This window comes from Salmo salar, chromosome 05 (assembly GCF_965601325.2).
Source record: "Salmo salar chromosome 05, fSalSal1, whole genome shotgun sequence".
NCBI classification, from domain to species: domain Eukaryota; kingdom Metazoa; phylum Chordata; class Actinopteri; order Salmoniformes; family Salmonidae; genus Salmo; species Salmo salar.
This window is the reverse complement of record NC_138295.1, coordinates 93,547,501-93,572,166: the sequence shown is the minus strand read 5'-3', so window position 1 is coordinate 93,572,166 and position 24,666 is coordinate 93,547,501. Positions and strand designations below refer to the sequence as shown.

Here is a 24,666-nt window from a genome sequence, read left to right as displayed (position 1 = left end):
ACAACAGAGAGAGGAAAGGGTTAGAGACACTACAACAGAGAGAGGAAAGGGTTAGAGAGACACTACAACAGAGAGAGGAAAGGGTTAGTGACACTACAACAGAGAGAGGAAAGGGTTAGAGACACTACAACAGAGAGAGGAAAGGGTTAGAGACACTACAACAGAGAGAGGAAAGGGTTAGTGACACTACAACAGAGAGAGGAAAGGGTTAGAGACACTACAACAGAGAGAGGAAAGGGTTAGAGACACTACAACAGAGAGAGGAAAGGGTTAGAGACACTACAACAGAGAGAGGAAAGGGTTAGAGACACTACAACAGAGAGAGGAAAGGGTTAGAGACACTACAACAGAGAGAGGAAAGGGTTAGAGACACTACAACAGAGAGAGGAAAGGGTTAGAGACACTACAACAGAGAGAGGAAAGGGTTAGAGACACTACAACAGAGAGAGGAAAGGGTTAGAGACACTACAACAGAGAGAGGAAAGGGTTAGAGACACTACAACAGAGAGAGGAAAGGGTTAGTGAGACACTACAACAGAGAGAGGAAAGGGTTAGAGAGACACTACAACAGAGAGAGGAAAGGGTTAGAGACACTACAACAGAGAGAGGAAAGGGTTAGAGAGACACTACAACAGAGAGAGGAAAGGGTTAGAGACACTACAACAGAGAGAGGAAAGGGTTAGTGACACTACAACAGAGAGAGGAAAGGGTTAGAGAGACACTACAACAGAGAGAGGAAAGGGTTAGAGAGACACTACAACAGAGAGAGGAAAGGGTTAGAGACACTACAACAGAGAGAGGAAAGGGTTAGAGACACTACAACAGAGAGAGGAAAGGGTTAGAGACACTACAACAGAGAGAGGAAAGGGTTAGAGACACTACAACAGAGAGAGGAAAGGGTTAGAGACACTACAACAGAGAGAGGAAAGGGTTAGAGACACTACAACAGAGAGAGGAAAGGGTTAGAGAGACACTACAACAGAGAGAGGAAAGGGTTAGTGACACTACAACAGAGAGAGGAAAGGGTTAGAGACACTACAACAGAGAGAGGAAAGGGTTAGAGACACTACAACAGAGAGAGGAAAGGGTTAGTGACACTACAACAGAGAGAGGAAAGGGTTAGAGACACTACAACAGAGAGAGGAAAGGGTTAGAGACACTACAACAGAGAGAGGAAAGGGTTAGTGACACTACAACAGAGAGAGGAAAGGGTTAGAGACACTACAACAGAGAGAGGAAAGGGTTAGTGACACTACAACAGAGAGAGGAAAGGGTTAGAGACACTACAACAGAGAGAGGAAAGGGTTAGAGACACTACAACAGAGAGAGGAAAGGGTTAGTGACACTACAACAGAGAGAGGAAAGGGTTAGAGACACTACAACAGAGAGAGGAAAGGGTTAGAGACACTACAACAGAGAGAGGAAAGGGTTAGAGACACTACAACAGAGAGAGGAAAGGGTTAGAGACACTACAACAGAGAGAGGAAAGGGTTAGTGACACTACAACAGAGAGAGGAAAGGGTTAGAGACACTACAACAGAGAGAGGAAAGGGTTAGAGACACTACAACAGAGAGAGGAAAGGGTTAGAGAGACACTACAACAGAGAGAGGAAAGGGTTAGTGACACTACAACAGAGAGAGGAAAGGGTTAGTGACACTACAACAGAGAGAGGAAAGGGTTAGAGACACTACAACAGAGAGAGGAAAGGGTTAGAGACACTACAACAGAGAGAGGAAAGGGTTAGTGACACTACAACAGAGAGAGGAAAGGGTTAGAGACACTACAACAGAGAGAGGAAAGGGTTAGTGACACTACAACAGAGAGAGGAAAGGGTTAGAGACACTACAACAGAGAGAGGAAAGGGTTAGAGACACTACAACAGAGAGAGGAAAGGGTTAGTGACACTACAACAGAGAGAGGAAAGGGTTAGAGAGACACTACAACAGAGAGATGAAAGGGTTAGAGAGACACTACAACAGAGAGAGGAAAGGGTTAGAGACACTACAACAGAGAGAGGAAAGGGTTAGTGAGACACTACAACAGAGAGAGGAAAGGGTTAGAGAGACACTACAACAGAGAGAGGAAAGGGTTAGTGACACTACAACAGAGAGAGGAAAGGGTTAGTGACACTACAACAGAGAGAGGAAAGGGTTAGAGACACTACAACAGAGAGAGGAAAAGGGTTAGAGACACTACAACAGAGAGAGGAAAGGGTTAGAGACACTACAACAGAGAGAGGAAAGGGTTAGTGACACTACAACAGAGAGAGGAAAGGGTTAGAGACACTACAACAGAGAGAGGAAAGGGTTAGAGAGACACTACAACAGAGAGAGGAAAGGGTTAGAGAGACTACAACAGAGAGAGGAAAGGGTTAGAGAGACTACAACAGAGAGAGGAAAGGGTTAGAGACACTACAACAGAGAGAGGAAAGGGTTAGAGAGACACTACAACAGAGAGAGGAAAGGGTTAGTGACACTACAACAGAGAGAGGAAAGGGTTAGAGACACTACAACAGAGAGAGGAAAGGGTTAGTGACACTACAACAGAGAGAGCAAAGGGTTAGTGACACTACAACAGAGAGAGGAAAGGGTTAGAGAGACACTACAACAGAGAGAGGAAAGGGTTAGAGACACTACAACAGAGAGAGGAAAGGGTTAGAGACACTACAACAGAGAGAGGAAAGGGTTAGTGACACTACAACAGAGAGAGCAAAGGGTTAGTGACACTACAACAGAGAGAGGAAAGGGTTAGAGACACTACAACAGAGAGAGGAAAGGGTTAGAGACACTACAACAGAGAGAGGAAAGGGTTAGAGACACTACAACAGAGAGAGGAAAGGGTTAGAGACACTACAACAGAGAGAGGAAAGGGTTAGAGACACTACAACAGAGAGAGGAAAGGGTTAGAGAGACACTACAACAGAGAGAGGAAAGGGTTAGAGACACTACAACAGAGAGAGGAAAGGGTTAGAGACACTACAACAGAGAGAGGAAAGGGTTAGAGACACTACAACAGAGAGAGGAAAGGGTTAGAGACACTACAACAGAGAGAGGAAAGGGTTAGAGACACTACAACAGAGAGAGGAAAGGGTTAGAGACACTACAACAGAGAGAGGAAAGGGTTAGTGAGACACTACAACAGAGAGAGGAAAGGGTTAGTGAGACACTACAACAGAGAGAGGAAAGGGTTAGAGAGACACTACAACAGAGAGAGGAAAGGGTTAGAGAGACACTACAACAGAGAGAGGAAAGGGTTAGAGACACTACAACAGAGAGAGGAAAGGGTTAGAGAGACACTACAACAGAGAGAGGAAAGGGTTAGAGACACTACAACAGAGAGAGGAAAGGGTTAGTGACACTACAACAGAGAGAGGAAAGGGTTAGAGAGACACTACAACAGAGAGAGGAAAGGGTTAGAGAGACACTACAACAGAGAGAGGAAAGGGTTAGAGACACTACAACAGAGAGAGGAAAGGGTTAGAGAGACTACAACAGAGAGAGGAAAGGGTTAGAGACACTACAACAGAGAGAGGAAAGGGTTAGAGAGACACTACAACAGAGAGAGGAAAGGGTTAGTGACACTACAACAGAGAGAGGAAAGGGTTAGAGACACTACAACAGAGAGAGGAAAGGGTTAGTGACACTACAACAGAGAGAGCAAAGGGTTAGTGACACTACAACAGAGAGAGGAAAGGGTTAGAGAGACACTACAACAGAGAGAGGAAAGGGTTAGAGACACTACAACAGAGAGAGGAAAGGGTTAGAGAGACACTACAACAGAGAGAGGAAAGGGTTAGATAGACACTACAACAGAGAGAGGAAAGGGTTAGTGACACTACAACAGAGAGAGGAAAGGGTTAGAGACACTACAACAGAGAGAGGAAAGGGTTAGTGACACTACAACAGAGAGAGCAAAGGGTTAGTGACACTACAACAGAGAGAGGAAAGGGTTAGAGACACTACAACAGAGAGAGGAAAGGGTTAGAGACACTACAACAGAGAGAGGAAAGGGTTAGAGACACTACAACAGAGAGAGGAAAGGGTTAGAGACACTACAACAGAGAGAGGAAAGGGTTAGAGACACTACAACAGAGAGAGGAAAGGGTTAGAGACACTACAACAGAGAGAGGAAAGGGTTAGAGAGACACTACAACAGAGAGAGGAAAGGGTTAGAGACACTACAACAGAGAGAGGAAAGGGTTAGAGACACTACAACAGAGAGAGGAAAGGGTTAGAGACACTACAACAGAGAGAGGAAAGGGTTAGAGAGACACTACAACAGAGAGAGGAAAGGGTTAGAGAGACACTACAACAGAGAGAGGAAAGGGTTAGAGAGACACTACAACAGAGAGAGGAAAGGGTTAGAGAGACACTACAACAGAGAGAGGAAAGGGTTAGTGACACTACAACAGAGAGAGGAAAGGGTTAGAGACACTACAACAGAGAGAGGAAAGGGTTAGAGAGACACTACAACAGAGAGAGGAAAGGGTTAGAGAGACACTACAACAGAGAGAGGAAAGGGTTAGAGACACTACAACAGAGAGAGGAAGGGTTAGAGACACTACAACAGAGAGAGGAAAGGGTTAGAGACACTACAACAGAGAGAGGAAAGGGTTAGAGACACTACAACAGAGAGAGGAAAGGGTTAGAGACACTACAACAGAGAGAGGAAAGGGTTAGAGACACTACAACAGAGAGAGGAAAGGGTTAGAGACACACTACAACAGAGAGAGGAAAGGGTTAGAGAGACACTACAACAGAGAGAGGAAAGGGTTAGAGAGACACTACAACAGAGAGAGGAAAGGGTTAGAGAGACACTACAACAGAGAGAGGAAAGGGTTAGAGACACTACAACAGAGAGAGGAAAGGGTTAGTGACACTACAACAGAGAGAGGAAAGAGTTAGAGACACTACAACAGAGAGAGGAAAGGGTTAGTGACACTACAACAGAGAGAGGAAAGGGTTAGAGACACTACAACAGAGAGAGGAAAGGGTTAGAGACACTACAACAGAGAGAGGAAAGGGTTAGAGAGACACTACAACAGAGAGAGGAAAGGGTTAGAGAGACACTACAACAGAGAGAGGAAAGGGTTAGAGAGACACTACAACAGAGAGAGGAAAGGGTTAGAGAGACACTACAACAGAGAGAGGAAAGGGTTAGAGAGACACTACAACAGAGAGGAAAGGGTTAGAGACACTACAACAGAGAGAGGAAAGGGTTAGAGTGACACTACAACAGAGAGAGGAAAGGGTTAGAGAGACACTACAACAGAGAGAGGAAAGGGTTAGAGACACTACAACAGAGAGAGGAAAGGGTTAGAGAGACACTACAACAGAGAGAGGAAAGGGTTAGAGAGACACTACAACAGAGAGAGGAAAGGGTTAGAGACACTACAACAGAGAGAGGAAAGGGTTAGAGAGACACTACAACAGAGAGAGGAAAGGGTTAGAGAGACACTACAACAGAGAGAGGAAAGGGTTAGAGACACTACAACAGAGAGAGGAAAGGGTTAGAGACACTACAACAGAGAGAGGAAAGGGTTAGAGAGACACTACAACAGAGAGAGGAAAGGGTTAGAGACACTACAACAGAGAGAGGAAAGGGTTAGAGAGACACTACAACAGAGAGAGGAAAGGGTTAGAGACACTACAACAGAGAGAGGAAAGGGTTAGAGACACTACAACAGAGAGAGGAAAGGGTTAGAGACACTACAACAGAGAGAGGAAAGGGTTAGAGAGACACTACAACAGAGAGAGGAAAGGGTTAGAGAGACACTACAACAGAGAGAGGAAAGGGTTAGAGACACTACAACAGAGAGAGGAAAGGGTTAGAGAGACACTACAACAGAGAGAGGAAAGGGTTAGTGACACTACAACAGAGAGAGGAAAGGGTTAGTGACACTACAACAGAGAGAGGAAAGGGTTAGAGACACTACAACAGAGAGAGGAAAGGGTTAGAGAGACACTACAACAGAGAGAGGAAAGGGTTAGTGACACTACAACAGAGAGAGGAAAGGGTTAGAGACACTACAACAGAGAGAGGAAAGGGTTAGAGACACTACAACAGAGAGAGGAAAGGGTTAGAGAGACACTACAACAGAGAGAGGAAAGGGTTAGAGAGACACTACAACAGAGAGAGGAAAGGGTTAGAGACACTACAACAGAGAGAGGAAAGGGTTAGAGACACTACAACAGAGAGAGGAAAGGGTTAGAGAGACACTACAACAGAGAGAGGAAAGGGTTAGAGACACTACAACAGAGAGAGGAAAGGGTTAGAGACACTACAACAGAGAGAGGAAAGGGTTAGAGACACTACAACAGAGAGAGGAAAGGGTTAGAGACACTACAACAGAGAGAGGAAAGGGTTAGAGACACTACAACAGAGAGAGGAAAGGGTTAGAGAGACACTACAACAGAGAGAGGAAAGGGTTAGAGACACTACAACAGAGAGAGGAAAGGGTTAGAGACACTACAACAGAGAGAGGAAAGGGTTAGAGACACTACAACAGAGAGAGGAAAGGGTTAGAGACACTACAACAGAGAGAGGAAAGGGTTAGAGACACTACAACAGAGAGAGGAAAGGGTTAGAGACACTACAACAGAGAGAGGAAAGGGTTAGAGACACTACAACAGAGAGAGGAAAGGGTTAGAGACACTACAACAGAGAGAGGAAAGGGTTAGAGACACTACAACAGAGAGAGGAAAGGGTTAGAGAGACACTACAACAGAGAGAGGAAAGGGTTAGAGACACTACAACAGAGAGAGGAAAGGGTTAGAGACACTACAACAGAGAGAGGAAAGGGTTAGAGACACTACAACAGAGAGAGGAAAGGGTTAGAGACACTACAACAGAGAGAGGAAAGGGTTAGAGACACTACAACAGAGAGAGGAAAGGGTTAGAGACACTACAACAGAGAGAGGAAAGGGTTAGAGACACTACAACAGAGAGAGGAAAGGGTTAGAGACACTACAACAGAGAGAGGAAAGGGTTAGAGACACTACAACAGAGAGAGGAAAGGGTTAGAGACACTACAACAGAGAGAGGAAAGGGTTAGAGAGACACTACAACAGAGAGAGGAAAGGGTTAGAGAGACTACAACAGAGAGAGGAAAGGGTTAGAGACACTACAACAGAGAGAGGAAAGGGTTAGAGACACTACAACAGAGAGAGGAAAGGGTTAGAGACACTACAACAGAGAGAGGAAAGGGTTAGAGACACTACAACAGAGAGAGGAAAGGGTTAGAGACACTACAACAGAGAGAGGAAAGGGTTAGAGACACTACAACAGAGAGAGGAAAGGGTTAGAGACACTACAACAGAGAGAGGAAAGGGTTAGTGACACTACAACAGAGAGAGGAAAGGGTTAGTGACACTACAACAGAGAGAGGAAAGGGTTAGAGACACTACAACAGAGAGAGGAAAGGGTTAGAGTGACACTACAACAGAGAGAGGAAAGGGTTAGAGTGACACTACAACAGAGAGAGGAAAGGGTTAGAGACACTACAACAGAGAGAGGAAAGGGTTAGAGAGACACTACAACAGAGAGAGGAAAGGGTTAGAGACACTACAACAGAGAGAGGAAAGGGTTAGAGACACTACAACAGAGAGAGGAAAGGGTTAGAGAGACACTACAACAGAGAGAGGAAAGGGTTAGTGACACTACAACAGAGAGAGGAAAGGGTTAGTGACACTACAACAGAGAGAGGAAAGGGTTAGAGACACTACAACAGAGAGAGGAAAGGGTTAGTGACACTACAACAGAGAGAGGAAAGGGTTAGAGACACTACAACAGAGAGAGGAAAGGGTTAGTGACACTACAACAGAGAGAGGAAAGGGTTAGAGACACTACAACAGAGAGAGGAAAGGGTTAGAGACACTACAACAGAGAGAGGAAAGGGTTAGTGACACTACAACAGAGAGAGGAAAGGGTTAGAGTGACACTACAACAGAGAGAGGAAAGGGTTAGAGACTACAACAGAGAGAGGAAAGGGTTAGAGAGACACTACAACAGAGAGAGGATAGGGTTAGAGACACTACAACAGAGAGAGGAAAGGGTTAGAGACACTACAACAGAGAGAGGAAAGGGTTAGAGAGACACTACAACAGAGAGAGGAAAGGGTTAGAGACACTACAACAGAGAGAGGAAAGGGTTAGATACACTACAACAGAGAGAGGAAAGGGTTAGATACACTACAACAGAGAGAGGAAAGGGTTAGAGACACTACAACAGAGAGAGGAAAGGGTTAGAGTGACACTACAACAGAGAGAGGAAAGGGTTAGTGACACTACAACAGAGAGAGGAAAGGGTTAGAGACACTACAACAGAGAGAGGAAAGGGTTAGAGTGACACTACAACAGAGAGAGGAAAGGGTTAGAGAGACACTACAACAGAGAGAGGAAAGGGTTAGAGAGACACTACAACAGAGAGAGGAAAGGGTTAGAGACACTACAACAGAGAGAGGAAAGGGTTAGAGACACTACAACAGAGAGAGGAAAGGGTTAGAGACACTACAACAGAGAGAGGAAAGGGTTAGAGACACTACAACAGAGAGAGGAAAGGGTTAGTGACACTACAACAGAGAGAGGAAAGGGTTAGAGACACTACAACAGAGAGAGGAAAGGGTTAGAGACACTACAACAGAGAGAGGAAAGGGTTAGAGTGACACTACAACAGAGAGAGGAAAGGGTTAGAGACACTACAACAGAGAGAGGAAAGGGTTAGAGAGACACTACAACAGAGAGAGGAAAGGGTTTGAGACACTACAACAGAGAGAGGAAAGGGTTAGAGACACTACAACAGAGAGAGGAAAGGGTTAGAGACACTACAACAGAGAGAGGAAAGGGTTAGAGACACTACAACAGAGAGAGGAAAGGGTTTGAGACACTACAACAGAGAGAGGAAAGGGTTAGAGACACTACAACAGAGAGAGGAAAGGGTTAGAGACACTACAACAGAGAGAGGAAAGGGTTAGAGAGACACTACAACAGAGAGAGGAAAGGGTTAGAGAGACTACAACAGAGAGAGGAAAGGGTTAGAGACACTACAACAGAGAGAGGAAAGGGTTAGAGACACTACAACAGAGAGAGGAAAGGGTTAGAGAGACACTACAACAGAGAGAGGAAAGGGTTAGAGACACTACAACAGAGAGAGGAAAGGGTTAGAGACACTACAACAGAGAGAGGAAAGGGTTAGAGACACTACAACAGAGAGAGGAAAGGGTTTGAGACACTACAACAGAGAGAGGAAAGGGTTAGAGACACTACAACAGAGAGAGGAAAGGGTTAGAGACACTACAACAGAGAGAGGAAAGGGTTAGAGAGACACTACAACAGAGAGAGGAAAGGGTTAGAGAGACTACAACAGAGAGAGGAAAGGGTTAGAGACACTACAACAGAGAGAGGAAAGGGTTAGAGACACTACAACAGAGAGAGGAAAGGGTTAGAGACACTACAACAGAGAGAGGAAAGGGTTAGAGACACTACAACAGAGAGAGGAAAGGGTTAGAGACACTACAACAGAGAGAGGAAAGGGTTAGAGACACTACAACAGAGAGAGGAAAGGGTTAGAGACACTACAACAGAGAGAGGAAAGGGTTAGAGACACTACAACAGAGAGAGGAAAGGGTTAGTGACACTACAACAGAGAGAGGAAAGGGTTAGAGACACTACAACAGAGAGAGGAAAGGGTTAGAGTGACACTACAACAGAGAGAGGAAAGGGTTAGAGTGACACTACAACAGAGAGAGGAAAGGGTTAGAGACACTACAACAGAGAGAGGAAAGGGTTAGAGAGACACTACAACAGAGAGAGGAAAGGGTTAGAGACACTACAACAGAGAGAGGAAAGGGTTAGAGACACTACAACAGAGAGAGGAAAGGGTTAGAGAGACACTACAACAGAGAGAGGAAAGGGTTAGTGACACTACAACAGAGAGAGGAAAGGGTTAGTGACACTACAACAGAGAGAGGAAAGGGTTAGAGACACTACAACAGAGAGAGGAAAGGGTTAGTGACACTACAACAGAGAGAGGAAAGGGTTAGAGACACTACAACAGAGAGAGGAAAGGGTTAGTGACACTACAACAGAGAGTGGAAAGGGTTAGAGACACTACAACAGAGAGAGGAAAGGGTTAGAGACACTACAACAGAGAGAGGAAAGGGTTAGTGACACTACAACAGAGAGAGGAAAGGGTTAGAGACACTACAACAGAGAGAGGAAAGGGTTAGAGTGACACTACAACAGAGAGAGGAAAGGGTTAGAGACTACAACAGAGAGAGGAAAGGGTTAGAGAGACACTACAACAGAGAGAGGATAGGGTTAGAGACACTACAACAGAGAGAGGAAAGGGTTAGAGACACTACAACAGAGAGAGGAAAGGGTTAGAGAGACACTACAACAGAGAGAGGAAAGGGTTAGAGACACTACAACAGAGAGAGGAAAGGGTTAGATACACTACAACAGAGAGAGGAAAGGGTTAGAGACACTACAACAGAGAGAGGAAAGGGTTAGAGTGACACTACAACAGAGAGAGGAAAGGGTTAGAGAGACACTACAACAGAGAGAGGAAAGGGTTAGAGACACTACAACAGAGAGAGGAAAGGGTTAGAGTGACACTACAACAGAGAGAGGAAAGGGTTAGAGAGACACTACAACAGAGAGAGGAAAGGGTTAGAGAGACACTACAACAGAGAGAGGAAAGGGTTAGAGACACTACAACAGAGAGAGGAAAGGGTTAGAGACACTACAACAGAGAGAGGAAAGGGTTAGAGACACTACAACAGAGAGAGGAAAGGGTTAGAGACACTACAACAGAGAGAGGAAAGGGTTAGTGACACTACAACAGAGAGAGGAAAGGGTTAGAGACACTACAACAGAGAGAGGAAAGGGTTAGAGACACTACAACAGAGAGAGGAAAGGGTTAGAGTGACACTACAACAGAGAGAGGAAAGGGTTAGAGACACTACAACAGAGAGAGGAAAGGGTTAGAGACACTACAACAGAGAGAGGAAAGGGTTAGAGAGACACTACAACAGAGAGAGGAAAGGGTTAGAGAGACACTACAACAGAGAGAGGAAAGGGTTAGAGACACTACAACAGAGAGAGGAAAGGGTTAGAGACACTACAACAGAGAGAGGAAAGGGTTAGAGAGACACTACAACAGAGAGAGGAAAGGGTTAGAGACACTACAACAGAGAGAGGAAAGGGTTAGAGACACTACAACAGAGAGAGGAAAGGGTTAGAGACACTACAACAGAGAGAGGAAAGGGTTAGAGACACTACAACAGAGAGAGGAAAGGGTTAGTGACACTACAACAGAGAGAGGAAAGGGTTAGAGACACTACAACAGAGAGAGGAAAGGGTTAGAGAGACACTACAACAGAGAGAGGAAAGGGTTAGAGACACTACAACAGAGAGAGGAAAGGGTTAGAGACACTACAACAGAGAGAGGAAAGGGTTAGAGAGACACTACAACAGAGAGAGGAAAGGGTTAGAGACACTACAACAGAGAGAGGAAAGGGTTAGAGACACTACAACAGAGAGAGGAAAGGGTTAGAGACACTACAACAGAGAGAGGAAAGGGTTAGAGACACTACAACAGAGAGAGGAAAGGGTTAGAGACACTACAACAGAGAGAGGAAAGGGTTAGTGACACTACAACAGAGAGAGGAAAGGGTTAGTGACACTACAACAGAGAGAGGAAAGGGTTAGTGACACTACAACAGAGAGAGGAAAGGGTTAGAGACACTACAACAGAGAGAGGAAAGGGTTAGAGACACTACAACAGAGAGAGGAAAGGGTTAGTGACACTACAACAGAGAGAGGAAAGGGTTAGAGACACTACAACAGAGAGAGGAAAGGGTTAGAGACACTACAACAGAGAGAGGAAAGGGTTAGTGACACTACAACAGAGAGAGGAAAGGGTTAGAGACACTACAACAGAGAGAGGAAAGGGTTAGAGACACTACAACAGAGAGAGGAAAGGGTTAGAGACACTACAACAGAGAGAGGAAAGGGTTAGAGACACTACAACAGAGAGAGGAAAGGGTTAGAGACACTACAACAGAGAGAGGAAAGGGTTAGAGAGACACTACAACAGAGAGAGGAAAGGGTTAGAGAGACACTACAACAGAGAGAGGAAAGGGTTAGAGAGACACTACAACAGAGAGAGGAAAGGGTTAGAGACACTACAACAGAGAGAGGAAAGGGTTAGAGACACTACAACAGAGAGAGGAAAGGGTTAGAGACACTACAACAGAGAGAGGAAAGGGTTAGAGACACTACAACAGAGAGAGGAAAGGGTTAGAGAGACACTACAACAGAGAGAGGAAAGGGTTAGAGAGACACTACAACAGAGAGAGGAAAGGGTTAGAGAGACACTACAACAGAGAGAGGAAAGGGTTAGAGAGACACTACAACAGAGAGAGGAAAGGGTTAGAGACACTACAACAGAGAGAGGAAAGGGTTAGTGACACTACAACAGAGAGAGGAAAGGGTTAGTGACACTACAACAGAGAGAGGAAAGGGTTAGAGACACTACAACAGAGAGAGGAAAGGGTTAGAGACACTACAACAGAGTGAGGAAAGGGTTAGAGACACTACAACAGAGAGAGGAAAGGGTTAGAGAGACACTACAACAGAGAGAGGAAAGGGTTAGAGACACTACAACAGAGAGAGGAAAGGGTTAGTGACACTACAACAGAGAGAGGAAAGGGTTCATGACACTACAACAGAGAGAGGAAAGGGTTAGAGAGACACTACAACAGAGAGAGGAAAGGGTTAGAGACACTACAACAGAGAGAGGAAAGGGTTAGAGACACTACAACAGAGAGATGAAAGGGTTAGAGACACTACAACAGAGAGAGGAAAGGGTTAGAGACACTACAACAGAGAGAGGAAAGGGTTCATGACACTACAACAGAGAGAGGAAAGGGTTAGAGACACTACAACAGAGAGATGAAAGGGTTAGAGACACTACAACAGAGAGAGGAAAGGGTTAGAGAGACACTACAACAGAGAGAGGAAAGGGTTAGAGACACTACAACAGAGAGAGGAAATGGTTAGTGACACTACAACAGAGAGAGGAAAGGGTTAGAGACACTACAACAGAGAGAGGAAAGGGTTAGAGACACTACAACAGAGAGAGGAAAGGGTTAGTGACACTACAACAGAGAGAGGAAAGGGTTAGAGACACTACAACAGAGAGAGGAAAGGGTTAGAGACACTACAACAGAGAGAGGAAAGGGTTAGAGACACTACAACAGAGAGAGGAAAGGGTTAGTGACACTACAACAGAGAGAGGAAAGGGTTAGAGACACTACAACAGAGAGAGGAAAGGGTTAGTGACACTACAACAGAGAGAGGAAAGGGTTAGAGACACTACAACAGAGAGAGGAAAGGGTTAGAGACACTACAACAGAGAGAGGAAAGGGTTAGAGAGACACTACAACAGAGAGAGGAAAGGGTTAGTGACACTACAACAGAGAGAGGAAAGGGTTAGTGACACTACAACAGAGAGAGGAAAGGGTTAGAGAGACACTACAACAGAGAGAGGAAAGGGTTATAGACACTACAACAGAGAGAGGAAAGGGTTAGTGACACTACAACAGAGAGAGGAAAGGGTTAGAGACACTACAACAGAGAGAGGAAAGGGTTAGAGAGACACTACAACAGAGAGAGGAAAGGGTTAGTGACACTACAACAGAGAGAGGAAAGGGTTAGAGACACTACAACAGAGATAGGAAAGGGTTAGAGACACTACAACAGAGAGAGGAAAGGGTTAGAGAGACACTACAACAGAGAGAGGAAAGGGTTAGAGACACTACAACAGAGAGAGGAAAGGGTTAGAGAGACACTACAACAGAGAGAGGAAAGGGTTAGTGACACTACAACAGAGAGAGGAAAGGGTTAGAGAGACACTACAACAGAGAGAGGAAAGGGTTAGAGACACTACAACAGAGAGAGGAAAGGGTTAGAGAGACACTACAACAGAGAGAGGAAAGGGTTAGAGACACTACAACAGAGAGAGGAAAGGGTTAGTGACACTACAACAGAGAGAGGAAAGGGTTCATGACACTACAACAGAGAGAGGAAAGGGTTAGAGAGACACTACAACAGAGAGAGGAAAGGGTTAGAGACACTACAACAGAGAGAGGAAAGGGTTAGAGACACTACAACAGAGAGATGAAAGGGTTAGAGACACTACAACAGAGAGAGGAAAGGGTTAGAGACACTACAACAGAGAGAGGAAAGGGTTCATGACACTACAACAGAGAGAGGAAAGGGTTAGAGACACTACAACAGAGAGATGAAAGGGTTAGAGACACTACAACAGAGAGAGGAAAGGGTTAGAGAGACACTACAACAGAGAGAGGAAAGGGTTAGAGACACTACAACAGAGAGAGGAAAGGGTTAGTGACACTACAACAGAGAGAGGAAAGGGTTAGAGACACTACAACAGAGAGAGGAAAGGGTTAGAGACACTACAACAGAGAGAGGAAAGGGTTAGTGACACTACAACAGAGAGAGGAAAGGGTTAGAGACACTACAACAGAGAGAGGAAAGGGTTAGAGACACTACAACAGAGAGAGGAAAGGGTTAGAGACACTACAACAGAGAGAGGAAAGGGTTAGTGACACTACAACAGAGAGAGGAAAGGGTTAGAGACACTACAACAGAGAGAGGAAAGGGTTAGTGACACTACAACAGAGAGAGGAAAGGGTTAGAGACACTACAACAGAGAGAGGAAAGGGTTAGAGACACTACAACAGAGAGAGGAAAGGGTTAGAGAGACACTACAACAGAGAGAGGAAAGGGTTAGTGACACTACAACAGAGAGAGGAAAGGGTTAGAGACACTACAACAGAGAGAGGAAAGGGTTAGAGACACTACAACAGAGAGAGGAAAGGGTTAGAGACACTACAACAGAGAGAGGAAAGGGTTAGTGACACTACAACAGAGAGAGGAAAGGGTTAGAGACACTACAACAGAGAGAGGAAAGGGTTAGTGACACTACAACAGAGAGAGGAAAGGGTTAGAGACACTACAACAGAGAGAGGAAAGGGTTAGAGACACTACAACAGAGAGAGGAAAGGGTTAGAGAGACACTACAACAGAGAGAGGAAAGGGTTAGTGACACTACAACAGAGAGAGGAAAGGGTTAGTGACACTACAACAGAGAGAGGAAAGGGTTAGAGAGACACTACAACAGAGAGAGGAAAGGGTTATAGACACTACAACAGAGAGAGGAAAGGGTTAGTGACACTACAACAGAGAGAGGAAAGGGTTAGAGACACTACAACAGAGAGAGGAAAGGGTTAGAGAGACACTACAACAGAGAGAGGAAAGGGTTAGTGACACTACAACAGAGAGAGGAAAGGGTTAGAGACACTACAACAGAGATAGGAAAGGGTTAGAGACACTACAACAGAGAGAGGAAAGGGTTAGAGAGACACTACAACAGAGAGAGGAAAGGGTTAGAGACACTACAACAGAGAGAGGAAAGGGTTAGAGAGACACTACAACAGAGAGAGGAAAGGGTTAGAGACACTACAACAGAGAGAGGAAAGGGTTAGAGACACTACAACAGAGAGAGGAAACTTACCCTTTCCTCTACAAGCTGTCGAAAGCATCTCCACAGGGATACTGGCCCATGTGGACTCAAATGCTTCCCACAGTTGGGTCAAGTTGTCTGGAAGTCCTTTGGGTGGTGGACCATTTTTGAGTGTGAAAAACCCAGCAGCGTTGCTGTTCTTGACACAAACTGGTGTGCCTGGTATCTACTACCATACCCCGTTCAAAGGCACTTCAATCTTTAGTCTTTCCCATTCACCCCCTGAATGGAACAAATACACAATCCATGTCTCAAATGTCTCAAGGCTTAAAAATCCTTCTTTAACCTGTCTCCTCCCCTTAACCTGTCTCCTCCCCTTAACCTGTCTCCTCCCTTAACCTGTCTCCTCCCCTTAACCTGTCTCCTCCCCTTAACCTGTCTCCTCCCCTTAACCTGTCTCCTCCCCTTAACCTGTCTCCTCCCCTTAACCTGTCTCCTCCCCTTAACCTGTCTCCTCCCCTTAACCTGTCTCCTCCCTTAACCTGTCTCCTCCCCTTAACCTGTCTCCTCCCTTAACCTGTCTCCTCCCCTTAACCTGTCTCCTCCCCTTAACCTGTCTCCTCCCCTTAACCTGTCTCCTCCCCTTAACCTGTCTCCTCCCCTTAACCTGTCTCCTCCCCTTAACCTGTCTCCTCCCTTAACCTGTCTCCTCCCCTTAACCTGTCTCCTCCCTTAACCTGTCTCCTCCCCTTAACCTGTCTCCTCCCCTTCATCTACACTGATTGAAGTGGATTTAACAACTGACATCAATAAGGGATCATATCTTTCACCTGGATTCACCTGGTCAGTCTGTCATGGAAAGAGCAGGTGTTCTTAATGTTTTGTCCCCTCAGTGTATTTTAGTCTGTTTGAATTCATTAGTTTCTATTTCTGGTCCTGAATTAGGCTAGGTAACTGTTGAATATTGGGTAGTGTCGTGTGTTGCCTCAGCCAGAGAGTGTTAGTGTGTCAATGTTTGACGACTGCATGAGCCAGTCCTCTGTGAATTGGAGAAGCTTCTGGTGATTCTACTCTCTGCTCCTCTCCTTTCCTCCTCTCTCCTCTCCTCTCCTGTCCCCTTCTGTCTCCTCTTCTCCCCTCCTCTCCCGTCCTCTCCTCTCCTGTCCTCTCCTCTCCTCTCCTGTCTCCTCCTCTCCCGTCCTCTGCTCTCCTCTCCTCTCCTGTCCCCTCCTGTCTCCTCTTCTCCCCTCCTCTCCCGTCCTCTGCTCTCCTGTCCCCTCCTCTCCTGTCCCCTCCTGTCTCCTCCTCTCCCGTCCTCTGCTCTCCACTCCTCTCCTGTCCCCTCCTCTCCCATCCTCTCCTGTCCTCTCCTGTCCCCTCCTCTCCCCTCCTCTCCTTTCCTCCTCTCTCCTCTCCTGTCCCCTCCTCTCCTGTCCCCTCCTGTCTCCTCCTCTCCCGTCCTCTGCTCTCCCCTCCTCTCCCATCCTCTCCTGTCCTCTCCTGTCCCCTCCTCTCCCCTCCTCTCTTCTCCTCTCCTTTCCTCCTCTCTCCTCTCCTGTCCCCTCCTCTCCTGTCCCCTCCTGTCTCCTCCTCTCCGTCCTCTCCTCTCCTCTCCTCTCCTCTCCTCTCCTCTCCTCTCCTCTCCTCTCCTCTCCTCTCCTCTCCTCTCCTCTCCTCTCCTCTCCTCTCCTCTCCTACAGTAGTGGTCTGTCTCATCACACCCAGTGGGGAGTAAATGAGATGTGACTCATACTTAGAGAGGTGACAGCCTGCCTGTCAGGACACTGTCGTGTGCTCTACCGTTTACTGTCTCTGTCTGGGGGATGTTGTCTTGTAGAGCTACATTATACTGCCTCCACATTACATAATACTGCCTCCACGTTACATTATACTGCCTCCACGTTACATTATACTGCCTCCACGTTACATTATACTGCATCCACGTTACATTATACTGCCTCCACATTACATTATACTGCCTCCACATTACATTATACTGCCTCTACGTTACATTATACTGCCTCCACGTTACATTATACTGCCTCCACGTTACATTATACTGCCTCCAGATCACATTATACTGCCTCCACGTTACATTATACTGCCTCCACATTACATTATACTGCCTCCACATTACATTATACTGCCTCCACATTACATTATACTGCCTCCACATTACATTATACTGCCTCCACATTACATTATACTGCCTCCACGTTACATTATACTGCCTCCACATTACATTATACTGCCTCCACATTACATTATACTGCCTCCACGTTACATTATACTGCCTCCACGTTACATTATACTGCCTCCACGTTACATTATACTGCCTCCACATTACATTATACTGCCTCCACATGACATTATACTGCCTCCACGTTACATTATACTGCCTCCACATTACATTATACTGCCTCCACGTTACATTATACTGCCTCCACGTTACATTATACTGCCTCCACGTTACATTATACTGCCTCCACATTACATTATACTGCCTCCACATTACATTATACTGCCTCCACATTACATTATACTGCCTCCACGTTACATTATACTGCCTCCAGCTCACATTACATTATACTGCCTCCACATTACATTATACTGCCTCCAGCTCACATTACATTATACTGCCTCCACATTACATTATACTGCCTGCACGTTACATTATACTGCCTCTACGTTACGTTATACTGCCTCCACGTTACATTATACTGCCTCCACGTTACATTATACTGCCTCCACGTTACGTTATACTGCCTCTACGTTACGTTATACTGCCTCCACGTTACATTATACTGCCTCCACGTTACATTATACTGCCTCCACATTACATTATACTGCCTCCACATTACATTATACTGCCTCCACGTTACATTATACTGCCTCACATTACATTATACTGCCTCCACATTACATTATACTGCCTCCACATTACATTATACTGCCTCCACGTTACATTATACTGCTTCACATTACATTATACTGCCTCCACATTACATTATACTGCCTCCACATTACATTATACTGCCTCCACATTACATTATACTGCCTCCAGCTCACATTACATTATACTGCCTCCACATTACTTATACTGCCTCCACATTACATTATACTGCCTCCACATTACATTATACTGCCTCCAGCTCACATTACATTATACTGCCTCCACATTACATTATACTGCCTCCACGTTACATTATACTGCCTCCACGTTACATTATACTGCCTCCACATTACATTATACTGCCTCCACGTTACATTATACTGCCTCCACATTACATTATACTGCCTCCACATTACATTATACTGCCTCTACGTTACATTATACTGCCTCCACGTTACATTATACTGCCTCCACTTTACATTATACTGCCTCCAGATCACATTATACTGCCTCCACGTTACATTATACTGCCTCCACATTACATTATACTGCCTCCACATTACATTATACTGCCTCCACATTACATTATACTGCCTCCACATTACATTATACTGCCTCCACATTACATTATACTGCCTCCACGTTACATTATACTGCCTCCACATTACATTATACTGCCTCCACATTACATTATACTGCCTCCACATTACATTATACTGCCTCCACGTTACATTATACTGCCTCCACGTTACATTATACTGCCTCCACGTTACATTATACTGCCTCCACATTACATTATACTGCCTCCACATTACATTATACTGCCTCCACATTACATTATACTGCCACCACGTTACATTATACTGCCTCCACATTACATTATACTGCCTCCACATTACATTATACTGCCTCCACGTTACATTATACTGCCTCCACGTTACATTATACTGCCTCCAGATCACATTATACTGCCTCCACGTTACATTATACTGCCTCCACATTACATTATACTGCCTCCACATTACATTATACTGCCTCCACGTTACATTATACTGCCTCCACATTACATTATACTGCCTCCACGTTACATTATACTGCCTCCACGTTACATTATACTGCCTCCACATTACATTATACTGCCTCCAGCTCACATTACATTATACTGCCTCCACATTACATTATACTGCCTGCACGTTACATTATACTGCCTCCACGTTACATTATACTGCCTCCACATTACATTATACTGCCTCCACATTACATTATACTGCCTCCACGTTACATTATACTGCCTCCACATTACATTATACTGCCTCCACATTACATTATACTGCCTCCACGTTACATTATACTGCCTCCACATTACATTATACTGCCTCCACATTACATTATACTGCCTCTACATTACATTATACTGCCTCCACATTACATTATACTGCCTCCACATTACATTATACTGCCTCCACATTACATTATACTGCCTCTACGTTACATTATACTGCCTCCACGTTACATTATACTGCCTCCACATGACATTATACTGCCTCTACATTACATTATACTGCCTCCACATTACATTATACTGCCTCCACATTACATTATACTGCCTCCACATTACATTATACTGCCTCCACATTACATTATACTGCCTCCACATTACATTATACTGCCTCCACATTACATTATACTGCCTCCACGTTACATTATACTGCCTCACATTACATTATACTGCCTCCACATTACATTATACTGCCTCCACATTACATTATACTGCCTCCACGTTACATTATACTGCTTCACATTACATTATACTGCCTCCAGATTACATTATACTGCCTCCACATTACATTATACTGCCTCCACGTTACATTATACTGCCTCCAGCTCACATTACATTATACTGCCTCCACATTACATTATACTGCCTCCACATTACATTATACTGCCTCCACATTACATTATACTGCCTCCACATTACATTATACTGCCTCCACATTACATTATACTGCCTCCACGTTACATTATACTGCCTCCACGTTACATTATACTGCCTCCACGTTACATTATACTGCCTCACATTACATTATACTGCCTCCACATTACATTATACTGCCTCCACATTACATTATACTGCCTCCACATTACATTATACTGCCTCCACGTTACATTATACTGCCTCCACGTTACATTATACTGCCTCCACGTTACATTATACTGCCTCCACATTACATTATACTGCCTCCACATTACATTATACTGCCTCCACATTACATTATACTGCCTCCACATGACATTATACTGCCTCCACGTTACATTATACTGCCTCCACATTACATTATACTGCCTCCACATTACATTATACTGCCTCCACATTACATTATACTGCCTCCACATTACATTATACTGCCTCCACATTACATTATACTGCCTCCAGCTCACATTACATTATACTGCCTCCACATTACATTATACTGCCTCCACGTTACATTATACTGCCTCCACGTTATATTATACTGCCTCCACGTTACATTATACTGCCTCCACATTACATTATACTGCCTCCACATTACATTATACTGCCTCCACATTACATTATACTGCCTCCACGTTACATTATACTGCCTCCAGCTCACATTACATTATACTGCCTCCACATTACATTATACTGCCTCCAGCTCACATTACATTATACTGCCTCCACATTACATTATACTGCCTCCACGTTACATTATACTGCCTCCACGTTACATTATACTGCCTCCACATTACATTATACTGCCTCCACGTTACATTATACTGCCTCCACATTACATTATACTGCCTCCACGTTACATTATACTGCCTCCACATTACATTATACTGCCTCCACATTACATTATACTGCCTCTACGTTACATTATACTGCCTCCACGTTACATTATACTGCCTCCACGTTACATTATACTGCCTCCAGATCACATTATACTGCCTCCACGTTACATTATACTGCCTCCACATTACATTATACTGCCTCCACATTACATTATACTGCCTCCACATTACATTATACTGCCTCCACATTACATTATACTGCCTCCACATTACGTTATACTGCCTCCACATTACATTATACTGCCTCCACGTTACATTATACTGCTTCACATTACATTATACTGCCTGCCGACCATCAAACTGGTCTTTCACTGTCTGACAGATAATGTCTGGAGAATAATGGTTGAAGGGACTCTCCTGCAGACTGTACCGTCTATCCTGTAAATAAACAATGTTGTGTTGTTCTGTCTATCCTGTAAATAAACAACATTGTGTTGTTCTGTCTATCCTGTAAATAAACAATGTTGTGTTGTTCTGTCTATCCTGTAAATAAACAACGTTGTGTTGTTCTGTCTATCCTGTAAATAAACAACATTGTGTTGTTCTGTCTATCCTGTAAATAAACAACATTGTGTTGTTCTGTCTATCCTCTAAATAAACAATGTTGTGTTGTTCTGTCTATCCTGTAAATAAACAATGTTGTGTTGTTCTCTAAATAAACAATGTTGTGTTGTTCTGTCTATCCTGTAAATAAACAACATTGTGTTGTTCTGTCTATCCTGTAAATAAACAATGTTGTGTTGTTCTGTCTATCCTGTAAATAAACAACATTGTGTTGTTCTGTCTATCCTGTAAATAAACAATGTTGTGTTGTTCTGTCTATCCTGTAAATAAACAATGTTGTGTTGTTCTGTAAATAAACAACGTTGTGTTGTTCTGTCTACCCTGTAAATAAACAATGTTGTGTTGTTCTGTCTATCCTCTAAATAAACAATGTTGTGTTGTTCTGTCTATCCTGTAAATAAACAGTGTGTGGTTCTGTAAATAACTCAATGTAATGAATGTCTGTCTCCAGGTTTGTGGACGTTGCTCTGAGGACCATCATGCGGGTCATGTGGTTTGCGGGAGGCTTCCATTGGATGACGGTGAAGGGGCGCCAGGCGCTGCCGGCCGAGGCTCCTATCCTAACGCTGGGACCCCACTCCTCTTACTTTGATGCCATCCCCGTCACCATGTCCATGTCCTCCATCGTCATGAAGGCAGAGAGCAAGGACATCCCTGTCTGGGGCAGTGAGTCGCATTCTCTATGTCCCTCTGTCTCTCTGTCTCTGTCTCTGTCTCTGTCTCTCTCTGTCTCTCTGTCTCTCTCTCTCTCTCTCTCTGTCTTTCTCTGTCTCTCTGTCTCTGTCTCTGTCTCTCTCTGTCTCTCTCTCTCTCTCTCTGTCTCTCTCTCTCTCTCTCTCTCTCTCTCTCTCTCTGTCTCTCTCTGTTTCTCTATGTCTCTGTCTGTCTCTGTCTCTCTCTCTCTCTCTCTCTCTCTCTCTCTCTCTCTCTCTGTCTTTCTGTGTCTCTCTGTCTCTCTCTGTTTCTCTATGTCTCTGTCTGTCTCTGTCTCTCTCTCTTGCCCAACCCCAATTCAATCCTTTGCCCCAAACCCCTCTGCACTGGTGAGATATCTCTCAACACTACTGCCCTGTCTGACATAGTGTATCTGAGAGAGAGAGAGACAGAGAGAGAGAGAGAAACAGCTGGAGAGAGGAAGCTGGAGATGGAGAGCTGGAGAAAGAGAGTTGGATGACTGTCAGTTCTGTAGTAGCCTATATAAAGTGTACCTTAAGTCAGTGTTCCTTTGTGCCACTAGGCCGATACTGTAGACAAGTGAGCATTGAATTCCTCTAACCTGTGATCTTATCTCACACAGAAGATCATTGGGAAATTCACTAACACTTTATTAAATTTAAGTATGACTGTGTTATACCTTTGCTAATATTCATAGAGACCTATGAGGGGAAACGTTTTACTGCAGCGTTGTTGGCTGAGTTTCAGGCCAGGATCTAATAACCTCCTTAACATCTTGTTAGGGTAACCAGGCATAGCTGAGGGAGTGGATTTGGACATTAATTGTGTTCAGCAGCAGCAAGCCTAGTCTGTAATAGAATCATGTTGGCTGTGTAGTGTAGTGGCTAGGCTAGCTCCCTGGGACTAATGGCTGTGTAGTGGCTAGGCTAGCTCCCTGGGACTAATGGCTGTGATGTGTAGTGGCTAGGCTAGCTCCCTGGGGCTAATGGCTGTGTAGTGGCTAGACTAGCTCCCTGGGGCTAATGACTGTGTAGTGGCTAGGCTAGCTCTCTGGGGCTAATGGCTGTGTAGTGGCTAGGCTAGCTCCCTGGGACTAATGGCTGTGCTGTGTAATGGCTAGGCTAGCTCCCTGGGACTAATGGCTGTGCTGTGTAGTGGCTAGGCTAGCTCCCTGGGGCTAATGGCTGTGCTGTGTAGTGGCTAGGCTAGCTCCCTGGGGCTAATGGCTGTGTAGTGGCTAGGCTAGCTCCCTGGGGCTAATGACTGTGTAGTGGCTAGGCTAGCTCCCTGGGGCTAATGGCTGTGTAGTGGCTAGGCTAGCTCCCTGGGACTAATGGCTGTGCTGTGTAATGGCTAGGCTAGCTCCCTGGGACTAATGGCTGTGCTGTGTAGTGGCTAGGCTAGCTCCCTGGGGCTAATGGCTGTGCTGTGTAGTGGCTAGGCTAGCTCCCTGGGGCTAATGGCTGTGTAATGGCTAGGCTAGCTCCCTGGGACTAATGGCTGTGTAGTGGCTAGGCTAGCTCCCTGGGACTAATGGCTGTGTAGTGGATAGACTAGCTCCCTGGGACTAATGGCTGTGATGTGTAGTGGCTAGGCTATCTCCCTGGGGCTAATGGCTGTGTAGTGGCTAGACTAGCTCCCTGGGACTAATGACTGTGTAGTGGCTAGGCTAGCTCCCTGGGACTAATGGCTGTCTAGTGGCTAGGCTAGCTCCCTGGGACTAATGGCTGTGTAGTGGCTAGGCTAGCTCCCTGGGACTAATGGCTGTCTAGTGGCTAGACTAGCTCCCTGGGACTAATGGCTGTGTAGTGGCTAGGCTAGCTCCCTGGGACTAATGGCTGTCTAGTGGCTAGGCTAGCTCCCTGGGACTAATGGCTGTCTAGTGGCTAGACTAGCTCCCTGGGACTAATGACTGTGTAGTGGCTAGGCTAGCTCCCTGGGGCTAATGGCTGTGCTGTGTAGTGGCTAGACTAGCTCCCTGGGACTAATGGCTGTCTAGTGGCTAGACTAGCTCCCTGGGACTAATGGCTGTGTAGTGGCTAGGCTAGCTCCCTGGGACTAATGGCTGTCTAGTGGCTAGGCTAGCTCCCTGGGACTAATGGCTGTCTAGTGG

General features: G+C 45.2%; 1 protein-coding gene across 1 annotated transcript in view; it reads left to right on the top strand.

Moving 5' to 3' along the window:
- LOC106592264 (lysophosphatidylcholine acyltransferase 1) overlaps nt 1-24,666 on the top strand; it is a 114,654-nt gene that overhangs the window by 34,623 nt on the left and 55,365 nt on the right. Inside the window, exon 3 of the mRNA XM_082974961.1 lies at nt 22,330-22,544. Within this exon, the coding sequence (XP_082831087.1) occupies nt 22,330-22,544 (215 nt within the window). The remainder of the gene's footprint in view (nt 1-22,329; nt 22,545-24,666) is intronic.